We start from the raw sequence: 13,129 nt of genomic DNA, 5'->3' as shown, positions 1-13,129 counted from the left end.
TGGTGTCGGGTCTGCAGGTTCAGCCAACAATGCGGTGGCGCAGTGAAGAATGCGTGCAGCTGGCGACGGGAGACAGGTTGGGCCGGTGCGATGGGTTGATGAGCTTGGTGATGTTGTCACCCGCCCCAGGGTGTTGAATCGAGCTTGGCAGATGGAACTTGGAGGTGTGCTAGGCGGGCGGCAGCGTCGCCCGTGCATGCAGTCAGTCAACAAGCGTCGAGCTAGCCAGCTTCACGTGAAGAAGACGACGATTTGACAGCAGAGAGCCGCGTGGATGCGATTGTGCAGTGTGTATTCTGGCTGCTATGCGATACTCGAGCAGCTGCGCGGGCGTTCGCGCTCTTCCAAGGCCCTATCGCAACGATCCCAGCAATCCTATAAGATGATGTATATGTGCATTTCAAGCTTCCCTGCCTCCGCTATCGTCAACTCGGTCAAGTCGGCGCGGCTTGAAGGGTCCAGCGATGCAGACAGGGACCCCGGGCAATGCCTCTTGCTGGCCGCCGTGACGAGCCAACCGCGTCGAGCTTCACGGCGGCCGCAACGTCATGTTTCGGCCGTTTGACGTGTACAACCAACAATGCGCCGGCCAGGTCACAATTATGGCCCTCATGCTGCCCTATTCGCCTTTGCAACGCCCGGCGTCATGTACGGTCTAGCGGCCCGCCATGCAGGCCATCTGTCGGACGCGCCCCACGTCCTCTGTCACTGTTATCACCGCCTGCCAAACCTCATGAATGAAGCCATGGTGCTGCGCAGCTCGCTGCAGAGCCTCTGTGCGGGGTAGCCGCTCTCCTCGCCCTCTACCCGTCGCGATGCGGCGACGGCTGCTTGGCTGTCTGCTATACCATGGATCATCCAGCACACCTACTGCGTTAGACTGCCCAGAATCTTCACCGAGCACCCACTCGCTATGCGCAAAAGCAGCAGATTACCCTGCGAACGCGTCCCATAGGCGCGCATAACTGCATGGCTGGTTCACGGCCGCTCACGTGCCTCTGCGCCCGCGCCTCCGCTGACGGCCGCCTATTAACAACATGCGTGGGGGAGGCTCCGAGCGGAGGACCAGAAGCAATATTCTGGACAAAGAACTATGCCCTCCTTTCCCATTTCTGCCCTTCTCCTCAATCACCTACACCCCAGATCCATCAATCAATTGCCACCCCGAGCAATTTCCCCAGGCATACCGTGGCTCGGCGCGCGTGCAATTTCCTCGTTCCGCTAGCACTCCGCTGTCACCAAGCCCGAACATAATCTTATTACTTTACTTCCCGGTTTCGCCCTTCGCCGCGCGACTCACCCCACGATCGCCGCACACATTAATACACCCCCTCGCCGGTGTAAAAAGAGGTTTGCTCTCACTGTGAACCGGTTTAATGGCCCCAATTTCAGAACCCTCACACACTTTCCAGAAGCTTAAACTCGACACCTCGACTCCCCACAAACCCGTCGCTTCCACCTTTGCATCTTTCGCGCCTCTAGCCCGTAAACAGTCCCCGCACAACCATGGCCAGTCCCAGCTAACCGCCGAATTCGCTGCTGCAGAACCGCAGAACATCTCGCGCGCCTCTTTCCCTACGCGTGACCACCATGGCGCCGACTTGCGCGCCGAGTCCGACGATGAGGGCTCCCTGGCTGTAGGCAGCAGCGGAAGTGACGAGGATTTTGTGGCCAAATTCAGGCAGCGAAAGACGAGCATCAGCTTCAACAATGAAGTCCGGCTCGACACGGGAGAGGGCGTCGGCCTGGGCGTGCCCGTGCCCAAGTCTTCACGGCAGTCGCATTCACGCACACCCGAAAATGGAAGCTACTCGGATGGTTCGCAGCCAGACTACATGGAGATGCCCTACACCATGCGCCGCAACATGCAGTACCGCGTTGGAGAGTCCCGATACCCACTCGTCCAGTCCACCGTAGATGACCTGGCAAACGACACCGAGTACCGCGACCAAGTCGCATCCTTGACGTCTGATACTACCGCTTCGCCGCCGCTAGACGAGGCGCAAACACCTCTCGAGGCGCCGTCCGAGTACATGCTCTCGCCAATGCCTGCCACCTCCCCCATGGAGTTTCCCCTCTTCTCGCCCTCTCCGCGCCGCGGCGGCCCACCTCGGACCAAGAGCTGGAGATCGGAGATTGGCGAGGACGGCAGTGTGAAGAGGACTAGCCGTCGATCGTCTGCCCGTTCCGGCCGTTCTCTGTCGTCCATGTCGCCGGCTGCCTCCTTCCTGGCGCGTTACAAGGCGTCCGAGGCTCCAATCAAGGCGCCCGAGCCAGACGACGAAGGCCAAGGCATTGGCTATGACAGCGAGTACATTATTGGAAAACAGATTGGCTATGGTGGCTTCAGCGTCGTGAAGGAGGTTACAAGCATGGAGAACGGCAAACCTGTCATCGATGCTGTCAAGATTGTGCGCAGGCTGCAACAGGACAAGTCTGAGATTGAGAACGAACAGATCCAGACACAGTTCGACCACGAGGTGGAGATCTGGCGCTTCCTACGGCACCCGTACATTCTTCCACTCCTCAGGGTATACACCACCGACTATGCCACTTTCTGCATCACCAGGCTGAACAAGGGCGGGACTCTCTTCGACCTGATCCGCGACACACGCCGCCAGAAGAAGAGCGGACTACCAGCTCATTTGGTGAAGCGCTATGCCTATCAGCTGGCGTCAGCCATGCGCTACCTGCACAACGACGTCCAGGTTGTACATCGCGACATCAAGCTCGAGAACTGTCTTCTCGACATGACTGTAAACGACGCTGAAAAAGACGGCGGCGATCTTCTTCTCTGCGATTTCGGCATGGCAGACTTCATTGTCAGCGACCAGCGCGATGGTCCCGAGCCACACTCGATCGGTGATAACCAGAACATAGGCCCCGCGGAGACTAGTACTTCTATCGCTGGTAGCCTACAGTATGCGGCTCCTGAGTTGTTCAATACACCTGGACCTGTATTCTCACCTGCGGCGGACATCTGGGCGTTTGGTGTAGTTGTTTTCGCTTTACTCACCGCGACTCTACCTTTCAACGACGGCCTCGACATCAAGACGATTGAGAAGATCAAGAACTGCGAATGGGACGCGGACCTCATACGTAACGCAGAGTCGGCCCAAGCAGGCAACATCGACGACGCCCTCGCATTGGTCAGAGGTTGCCTTGAGGCTGACGTTGAAAAGCGTTGGAACGTCCATGATATCCTAGAGTGCGCATTGTTGCGCGACTGCGAGCAACGCTTCGAGCACGTGGCTCGCCCTTGGGTTGCGGAGTCATGAGCTGATGATTTTTCTTGTACGAGTTACGTTTGGTGTTGGACAGGCCTTGGATACCCGGTTTGCATTGCGTTTTTTCTTGCTCATATTTGGTGTTCGCTTATCATCCGGCATTCTGCGATTCAGTCACTTCCGTTGGCTTTTGGATACCCTGCACTATTATTCCACTCATGATCCTGGTCTTCCCGGCGTTTTCTTATCAATGGTAGGGTCAAAGGATGGATGGCCTCATGATGCATTGTACTTTACTTGGCTCCCAGATGAGCGTGGTTTTCACCACAGACTCCATTGTTTGTGATGCCCGCAGGCGACTATCAGCGGCTCATACGACATACTTTTATGAGCTTTCTGCAATGTATTGTCACTACTTACAAGCCTTGTCTGTCTCATGATCGTTGTGCTCACATGGTACTTGACAGCTAACGTACACAACGTGGCAACGTTGTCCAAAAGACCTACAGTCGTGGTCTTCGTGCTACCGCGTTGGACCGGTGGTAACCCCAGATACAGAACCTGCAAGCATGTCGATGGCACTTTCCGGATCCGCGCACGCCTTCCCCGCAGTACGACACCCACACGTTCCGTCGCATCCACACATTCTGCTCCAAGCACGGACGGCGTTGCGCTATCGTGGCTGGCTCTTCTCGGGTATCTGACACCCACATATGTTTTTGCGCTGTGAGTGCTTTAGCTCCTTCCCTATCCAAATGGTTACAACGCTAGCAGTGCGCTCGTGTACTGTAAGTACCACTCCTTCCAAACCCGCGGTTCAACGTCACTTGTACTCTCTACTACTGGACACCGGTGCTTCGTCGCTCATCAACACCGCAGCAGTCGCATCACGAGGATCGTGAATCTGCCAGCGCCAACTCACGTCGCCACTCCTGCCGTCCTGGAAGCAAACCGTTGTTTAGCGCCTCTAATTGCGCGTGGTGGATGCTCTACCAAATCAGGCAAGGCCTCGTTTTGACGCTCGTAGAGTGCAGTAGAAAAGGTCGCCTGATTTCCCCGACTGATTACCACGAGTCCGACATCATGTCTCGAGGACTGATCAGCCTTGTACTCACAGACGCTAGCTAGCCTGGCATAACCTTATGATGTACGTCAGGCGTACGTCTGCGGATGCGGTCAACCACCGCATATGCCAAAGTAACCAAGAGTCTTGGCCGCCGATAAAAAGCCTTGTCAGTGAGCTTCATGGACTTGTTGCCTACAATGTAAGGTGACACTAAAGTTTCATCATGTGGTGTAATATCAAAAAGGTTCGGCGCTTCGCCCATGCTGTTGGGGTTCGCCGGTAACTCTTCCTGACATTTGTATCGTCACTTGAACGTTAAATCCAAGCTAGTGCTGACCGTAGAACGGGTGAAGCTGTCAACAAACATCACGGCCCCTTTGACAAACGAAATGGCCATTTTCACGCACCGGTGCATGCATCTTTCATTGCTAGCTGCAGGGAGCACGTGGTAATACCAAAGGAAGATCGACTCGGGACTTCGTGTCTATTTAAACTTCGTTTTGCATCTTACTCCGAGTTTGCGCGCATGCCCGGTATCAATATTTTGCATCCTTGAAGATGTATTTTCCCATTCTTAGCGTGCTGTGCACCTTCTTTCTTACTACTACTGCACAATCTGGCTCGACCTTCACTCCAGCCCGTCCGCCCTCCCTACCACTGGCCGTTAAGAGTCCATATTTGAGCACGTGGTTCCCTGCAGGTAGTGATGGGGGAAATGGAGGCTATCTTCCAGGCCAGTGGCCATCATTCTGGACGTAAGAACCCTCTCGACGCTACGTGTTGGATACATGTTGACACCAAGCAGTGGTCAGATTCTAGGATGGACTGGCTTGGTTAAAGTCGATGGCAATACCTTTGTCTGGATGGGGAAACCCGACGGCTACAACGATTTCGCTAATCAGACATCATACGAATATACGTCGACCAAGAGCATCTTCACCATCACCGCAGGCGATACCGTCCAGCTCAAAGTCACATTTCTATCGCCAATAACTCCTTATGACTTCAAGCGACAATCTATTATCTTTGCGTACATGAACGTCGAGGTCTCGTCTTTAGACGGTTCTCAACATGACGTACAGGTCTATACAGATATCAGTGCTGGTAAGCATCTCTAGCTCCCTTTTAAACGTGCGACTGGGCTAAAATGCAGGTAGAATGGACATCTGGTGATGTCGCTGCTGTAGCTGAGTGGAGTTACGGTACTACATCAGATGGTATCGGCTATCACAAGATCTGGAAGCAAAACCAACAGTCTTTGAGTGAGGTCAACGACCGCGCAGAGTGGGGTAATTGGGTAAGTAGTCCACCAAAAGGCGTGAAATCATTATCTGACAATAGCAGTATTATTCCACCGAAGCAGTCGAAGGTCTTACCCATAAGTCCGGCGCAGACTCTGAAGTCCGCGATGCCTTTGACAACGATGGAAGCCTCGACAACGCGGAAGACTCCAAATTCCGACCAATCAACGCTGAGTGGCCGGTGTTTGGATACGCTCTAAACATGGGTTCCGTCAGTTCTGACGTGAAGAGCCAGCTGTACACTATCGGTCTATGTCAAGACGATGCTATACAGTTTCTGGGCGCCGATGGCCTCAATAACGTGCCCTCACTTTGGAAGAGTTACTTCCAGGACGATCTCGCTGCCCTTTCTTTCTTCTATAAAGACTACCAGGAGTCCAACAGACTCTCTACGGAGCTCGACGACAAGATCTCTAAGGATTCCAAAGCAGCTGCAGGAGATGATTACGCTGTCCTGACTAGCCTAGCTGCTCGTCAGGCATTCGGTGCCACTCAGCTTGTCGGGACTCAAGACAAACATTACCTCTTTCTCAAGGAAATTTCATCCAACGGAAACATGCAGACTGTGGATGTCATCTACCCCGCCACCCCAATCTTCTACTATACCAACCCAGAATTAGTCAAGCTGATGCTTGATCCGCACTTCGAGAACCAGGAGAGCGGGCATTATCCAAACAAGTTCGCTATTCATGATCTTGGAGCGCACTACCCCAACGCTACCGGCCACCCAGACGGTCTGGACGAACATATGCCGCTGGAAGAATGCGGCAACCATATGTTCATGATGCTCGCATACGTCCAGTTATCAGGCAACACCGACTACATCACCCAACACTACCCCATTCTAAAGCAATGGACCGAATATCTTGTAGAAGAAAGCCTCCTTCCAGCCGATCAACTCTCTACCGACGACTTTGCGGGCGCACTCGCCAACCAAACTAACCTCGCACTAAAAGGCATCATCGGCCTCGAAGCCATGTCCCAAATGGCGCGCATCATCGGCGAATCAGCAGACGCAGACAACTACACAGCCATTGCCCACGACTACATCACCCGCTGGATTGATCTAGGCATTAACAAGGCCGACAACCCGCCTCACTCTATCCTCAACTACGGAAACGAAACTACCCACGGCCTGCTGTATAACTTGTACAACGACCGTCTCCTCGGACTCAACCTCGTGCCCCAAGAAATCTACGATATACAATCTGCCTTCTACCCCACCATCAAGGAAAAGTATGGCGTACCCCTCGACACGCGGAACCGTTACTACACAAAGTCCGACTGGGAGATCTTCTGTGCTGCGGTAGCAAGTAAGGAGACGAGGGATATGTTCATTGGAGATCTGGCGAAGTGGGTGAACGAGACACCTAACTCCCATCCTTTTACCGATCTGTATCAGACCAATGATGGGACACAACCTTCTGGTATTGACTTCAAGGCTCGACCGGTTATGGGCGGTTTGTTTGCGCTGTTGCTGCTTGATAGTGAGGGGTTTAGTGCGAGGGAGAGGGTGTTGTGAGGTCTATGAAACATATGGATGTGGCGATCGGAGACATGCCGGCGAGTATGTTATTCACTGCCGTGGGTATGTTGTTTACGGTAGTCAAGTAGGACCGGTGTGGTCTTCTTCTCAACACGGGGTTTCTTGAACAAATCACATTATTGTCACTTCCAACGAACTTCCTGCCTACTTCTTCCCCTTACCTTTTCCCTTCTTTCCTGCATTTCCTCCACTTTCTCCTTCTCCTTCTCCATCCAAGTCCGACAACGCCTTATCAGCATCGACATTCGCGTCGTACTCCACATCCTCCACCCACTGCTTCGCCACGAAAAAGTGCCATGTCGCCGCCGCTGCAAGCCCCATCACGACCAACGTAGAAAACAAGGTCTTGAATATCGACCATAACGTTATACCAGCGAAGTACCGGAGCCATGGCGTGACGATGGCTTTTCTTTCTTCCTACATAGTGTTAGCATCTAAATCCATCGGCTCCGATATCCTAGAAGGAACGACGAACCTCCAGATCCGGATTCACGCAGTATAGCAACAAGACGAGCGCAACGAGAATAAATCCCAGGAGAATAACGGTAAGAACCTGGATGACCGCAAGCAAGATCGAGATATCGCGTGTTGTACGGAGGACTTTGAAGCCCGCCGCTACGAGAGGCGTTACTTGTTCAAATGCAGCGTTGATTTGGCGGGAGTACGGTATACCCATTTTGAGCGCGTTGGCTGCGTAGCGATAGTAGCTGTGGTGCTGGGTATCGTCAAAAGAAAGAACATGGACTAAACATTAGCGATTAAATGGTGTATTTGGTGAACCAGAAACCTGGAAGATAGGATGCATGACATAGCGGGGTCGCTAGATTGTGCATGCGTGACGGGAAGGTGAGATGGACGGGTGGGTTGCAGACGGGCCACTGACGTCATCTTGACTGTGACGAGGAGCAGGGGTGAAATGAGTGGTGTTGTGCTTTAGCGAGGAGGGATGTTACGGGGATCGTGATGGAAGTTCGATGCATTCGATACCCATCAGTTTGAGTATTTTCATGATTATCCAACTAATTTCTCCCCAATTCCCTCGAGAAATTTGACAACCGTCTCGATGAAGTACCGCATTGCTTCATCACCAGAGAGCTCATGATCAGCATCAAATGAAATAACCTGACACTGCCTACTCGCCAAACCATCTGGGATCGTAGCAAACCATTTCTCCAGCAAGGCCTCCTTGTCCACAGACGCGGGAACCATCTCGTCCTTCTCTGACATCAGAATCAACGTCGGCTTGTCCATTTTGCCGAATGTGGACTGGAGAGTCGAAATTGGTAGATCGGAAGAGAAGAAGTCGTCATCGCCACCGACGGAGACTAGAGAGTGCCAGCGGTATGCTGTTATGGGAGATGTGATGATGGGTGGGATGAAGGAGTTAGGCATGATGGTCTTTTCTTCGCCTTTAGCGATGAGAGCTTCGGCATGCTTGAGACTGGCTGATATGGGATCCTGCGGCATGAGCAGTTTAGCTGTTTCGCGATCTGAAGTTGGAGCTTGCATGATGTAGCCGTCAACCGGGGGAGGCGCTGGGAGGGTAGTTGCGTATGTCATGATGGCCTGACATCCTTCTTGCACGTTAGTAAATAGCCAAAACCAAGAATGAGCTCGTCGTCTTGTTAGAATAATAGTCCATCAACTCACCAGTTGAACTCCCCATCAACACAATCCTCTTCATCCCAATCTCCTTCAGATACTGCACCAACTCCTTCAAGTCTTCCGCATCCTCCTTCAAGCTTCCATATCCGAAACCTGTATAACTACTCCGCATTCTTAGCTCCCAGATACTATAGTGCACGCCGTTTCCATCTTTCAAACTCGCGTGTTCCAAGGCGTCATTCAAAGGTCCTAGGTAGGGGGTTGTATGCGGACCAGTGCCCAGCCCACCAATGAAGACCAAGGCGTTCTTGCACTTGGCAGAGTTGGAATGGCGGCGCTCGTATGCACATGTCTTTGGTTCGGTCGGAGGAATGGGGTGGACGTGGACTGAGAAAGGACGGAGTTGTGGTGTGTGGGTTGGCTCGGAAGTCGACATTGTGGAAAGACGGATGGAGTCTTTGTTGCTAGAGTGAGTCTAGATGCTTCACATCTCCTTGGATCTTGTATATGCCCTCTTATAGACTGTCCCCCTTAGATTGGCATGCCATTGTCGCCAAGAATGCATAGTCAGGAGTGGGTCATCTGCGTATAGCGACGTGCCTGATTGGTGTGCTTTTCGCGGAGGATTTGATGGGCGTACATCAACTTGGCTTGATGTGCTAGCATGTCACATCTCTGGTTTGCTTACGCTGATCAATGCATTACATGGTAGGTGGACTCCAGATTGACTGCACCTTGGGAGCACAGGTGCGTTCGTTGGCATTCTTCGCGCCATATATCCATTGTATAGCATGATCCAGAGTCTTGACGCGTACCTCCTGGGTACAATTGCAGTCTAGAACTCTATTCGTGTAAATGCGATCTACCCATGGTGCAATTCTTGTATTCCTTACAAGAAGGCAGCCGCAGCCGCCGCAGCCATGACGCCGAACTCAGCCCCCAGCCACTGTCCAGCAAGTGCAGTCGGCATCGCGGCTCCCTCGGAACCCGTCGTAGAGGTAGCCCTCGCCGCAATAACGTTCCTCACGATGCTGAACTGATCGCTGACCTGTTGTTCCTTGAACGACCTCGCCGCACTCGGCAGGGCTGTATACCAATCTGGCTTGGAGAAGTATGTGGGGGTCTCATCGGCCATGGTGACTTCAGCCGGAATGCTGTAATTCGACGCGGTGCGAACGAAGGCGTCGATTTCGGAGCGCGCGGACGTGAGAGAGGACTGGTAGGGCTCGCCGAGGGATTCCGTGAAGCGACCGTACGCTATTTGCGCGTTGAGGAAGACGGAGGTGGTCCAGCTCTGGGCCTGCGTAGTTGTCAGCACAGCGGTAGACTCCCAGGTTCGCGCTCAACGTACATCGGATGGATTGGCGAAGGTTGGAATGGCGGACGTGGGGATTGGCGGTTCTGTGTAGACCATGAAGTCGCCTCTCACCACTCCCGCCGCTGCAGTCAGTAGAAGAAGGCCTGTTTTCGCAAACATGATCCGATAGATGATGCGATGTCTAGTGGTAGCGAACGTGTGTGCGAAAAGCGAACGTGGAGTAGATACGGACCGAAGTGTTTTGTTGCTAAGTTGGATGGTGTAGGAAGGACATCAACTGCGCATCTTCGGTGGCACACCCAAGAATTCAGACGCGGCCCCAAGACTTCTTTCCTCGTATCAAACCGCTACTGCTCCACATTTTGCTGATCGTGGTCGCAACGTCCTGGGCGCAAGAGACTATTGGGCGAGTGTGGCTATGCAATGCGAAGGATGACGGCGCGTGCACGCGGAAAGTCACCTGGGCATGACGCGAACTGCGGCGGCTACTCCACGGAACGCGAATCGTCCCACTTTAGCTGACCAAGACGATGAAAGAACATCTTCACGTCTCTGGATAGCCAAAAAGCTGACGGAGGCCATACGTACCTATAAATATGATGTTTAGCAATGCCTCACACTGCTGGCAAGCTACGAGGTGGGCAAAGAATGTCCTCGTTATTGAGTGCGCCTAGGTAGATGCCGCATGCATCGCCTGCCCTACGCCTCTGTCAACCATGGAAAGATTCCCATTCCGTACATATCGACAGAGCGCAAGCCCGGCACTAGGTCCAGATTCTGTCTCATTTTCAACCATACCTGCACTCGTTGCCTGCATAGCCATCACGCGCAACACGGTAGCCTCTTCGATTGGAGCCCGTACGCACAAGGCCTGACGTTCAACGAGGGGTTCCATCGCTTCCAACGGTCCCAGCTCATCAACAACTACCATAGTGATGACTGTTCACACCACTCAGTCTGGCGGACGCGACACGATTGAGACGCAGTTGTGGTGGGGTACAACTCTTCCAGCAGTCCCGTGTCTGCAGTTCGTTGTAGTCCGTGTCTGTGGTGTGCGCAAGTCTCGTAATATGAGCGCTTCGTTCGTCGGTATGTATCATCAACTAGAAATTTATGATCAGCTGTTGCGACTTAGTGAGCATCTTGTTGTCCTGTCTGCAAATTGACGCATACGAACAGTGCGCGCGCATACAGCCTTGTCCTCGTCATTGGGGAACCGAGCTGGAGAGGCAATGGATGGGAGTTGCACAGTTGGTAAGCGCACCCAACCAATACAGTGTTTGGGCTAAGGACGCTCGTCCTCAGCATCCGTCGTGGCTTGCAGCATTATTCTCGGCATTGCCTCTTGCCTCGTTGCTTCGACTTGAGAACAACTTGTCGTCCTGCAAAAGACTGAGTCCCCGGATGCTTTGGTGTCTGTCTTAGATAGCTGAGAAGGTCTATCGTGCGCGAATAACCTGTAATTCGTGGACGTGGCGTCTGACCCAAAAGCGTGGATTCGACGGGGTCCCCGAGACTGTAGTCCTTGTTCGCAGTTTTGTGACATATACAAAAAAGGTCAACAAATACAATACCCATTCGCCGGAAAGTGTGCGTAAGGTCAGAAGGCCGATCAATTGACACAGCGAAATATGGCCATGATATTACTTCTCGGTCCGATTACCGGCGTATAGGTGTCGACACAGCGTTTAGAAATGAAATGAACGCGGTCCTACTCGGAACAATGCAGCTCATATTTCCTTGTCAAGATCAATAGCGAGCTGACAGTCAGCATGAGGCATATCTGATTGAGATGCGTGCACCCAAGATATGGGGGTGTGTTGTGCTCAGCATCCCGGCGTATTCGCGCTCAACGCTCGGCGGGTATACAAACGGCGCACACACAACGAGACATGGCGTCAGCTGATACGCAGAACACGGTATGCTCTGAGCACTGCGATGTGTCGCAGGATGCGCATACTTGCTTGGCCGAAAAAGCAAAGCCGCAGGACATCTGCAGATGGCACATTTCATACACCGTTGTACGAAGGTCGTGTCGATATCGTCAGATATCATGCGTCGGGGCAGGATACGATGAAAGATCGGAGGCTGGCAGCCGTTTGGTATAGGCTATTCTTGTATTGTGCCCAGGATATGGGCAGTCTCTTCGCATGTCTATTTTCAAATCTATTAGAAGTAACAAATGAGTGAAAGACAGAGGACTGAACCGTCCATGGACGGCGATCACATACCACTAAACCAGAGAAATGGAGGACTGGGTCCGATCACTACGACATACGACGAACTATTACACCTCGAATCGGCACTGACCGTCCCAACTGGCTTTCTTGCGATGTTTTACCAAGTGGCTCGACTAGAGCAGCCACCGAGTCGTGATGAGAAGCCTTTTAGCCTAATACCCCAGTGGCAAGGCTCTGAGAATAATTGTGTCGATTCGTGGCGCGGCGCTTGTGGTGTTCGACGGCGGCCAACGGGACGGAGGCTTTGGTTAGGACCTTCAACGATCTCGTGCTCGCGCAGGCGCCTCGAACGGTCATTCATTGATTTCTGCCCCTGTAGAGGAAAGAACGGCTGGAGATCCCGACAACTACGACGGTCCGAGCGTGGGATCTCGTTGAGTGGCTGCGCATGATCGGAGTCGGAGTACACTAAACCAGCATCGGTACACCACATAGTCATGATTACTGTAGACTATTCCCAGCTTTGGTGGCTCCTCTGGCTGGAAGCGAGGTTCAAAGGATTCGGTGTTGGTGGGCGTTGTGGATACTTGGGCTGACTCCGTGCACATTGTCTGGGGTGATCCGACAGAGTACCCTGCCCATCTCGTGATGCTAGTTAACCCACAGAACAAAGCGATGTGATTGCGCGACCTTTAGGCGCCCTCAATGTACACATACCCACCATGCTGGGTGATGCATCGGACATGGCTGCTTTTGATGCAGTCAGACTTGACTTTTCGATAAGACAGAATGCCAACGCAGGCAAAGATTGCTTAGGTGCGGGCGGGCACGGCATGCAAGAGTAGCCAAGTCTGCTGAAAGCCCGTTCGGGATCGCTAACAAGCAT

The 13,129-nt window shown here is 53.0% G+C and overlaps 2 protein-coding genes across 2 annotated transcripts; one reads left to right on the top strand and one right to left on the bottom strand.

The window, feature by feature from the left end:
• Positions 1-1,376: 1,376 nt before the first annotated feature.
• On the top strand, positions 1,377-3,278 carry J4E92_002166 (uncharacterized protein; the record flags this gene model as incomplete). Its single annotated transcript, XM_051493571.1, has 1 exon — positions 1,377-3,278. The coding sequence occupies one exon, from the start codon at positions 1,377-1,379 to the stop codon at positions 3,276-3,278; it is 1,902 nt and encodes a 633-aa protein (XP_051356802.1).
• A 4,873-nt stretch (positions 3,279-8,151) lies between these two features.
• J4E92_002165 (uncharacterized protein) lies at positions 8,152-10,222 on the bottom strand (the record flags this gene model as incomplete). The annotated part of the gene is made up of 4 exons (XM_051493570.1): positions 8,152-8,714; positions 8,791-9,209; positions 9,639-10,045; positions 10,097-10,222. The coding sequence occupies 4 exons, from the start codon at positions 10,220-10,222 to the stop codon at positions 8,152-8,154; spliced, it is 1,515 nt and encodes a 504-aa protein (XP_051356801.1).
• Between the last annotated feature and the right edge of the window lie 2,907 nt (positions 10,223-13,129).

Source organism: Alternaria infectoria (genome assembly GCF_024043175.1).
Source record: "Alternaria infectoria strain BMP 0036 chromosome Unknown scaffold_2, whole genome shotgun sequence".
NCBI classification, from domain to species: Eukaryota; Fungi; Ascomycota; class Dothideomycetes; order Pleosporales; family Pleosporaceae; genus Alternaria; species Alternaria infectoria.
The sequence above is the reverse complement of the archived record's forward strand: the minus strand, read 5'-3'. Positions and strand labels throughout refer to the sequence as shown.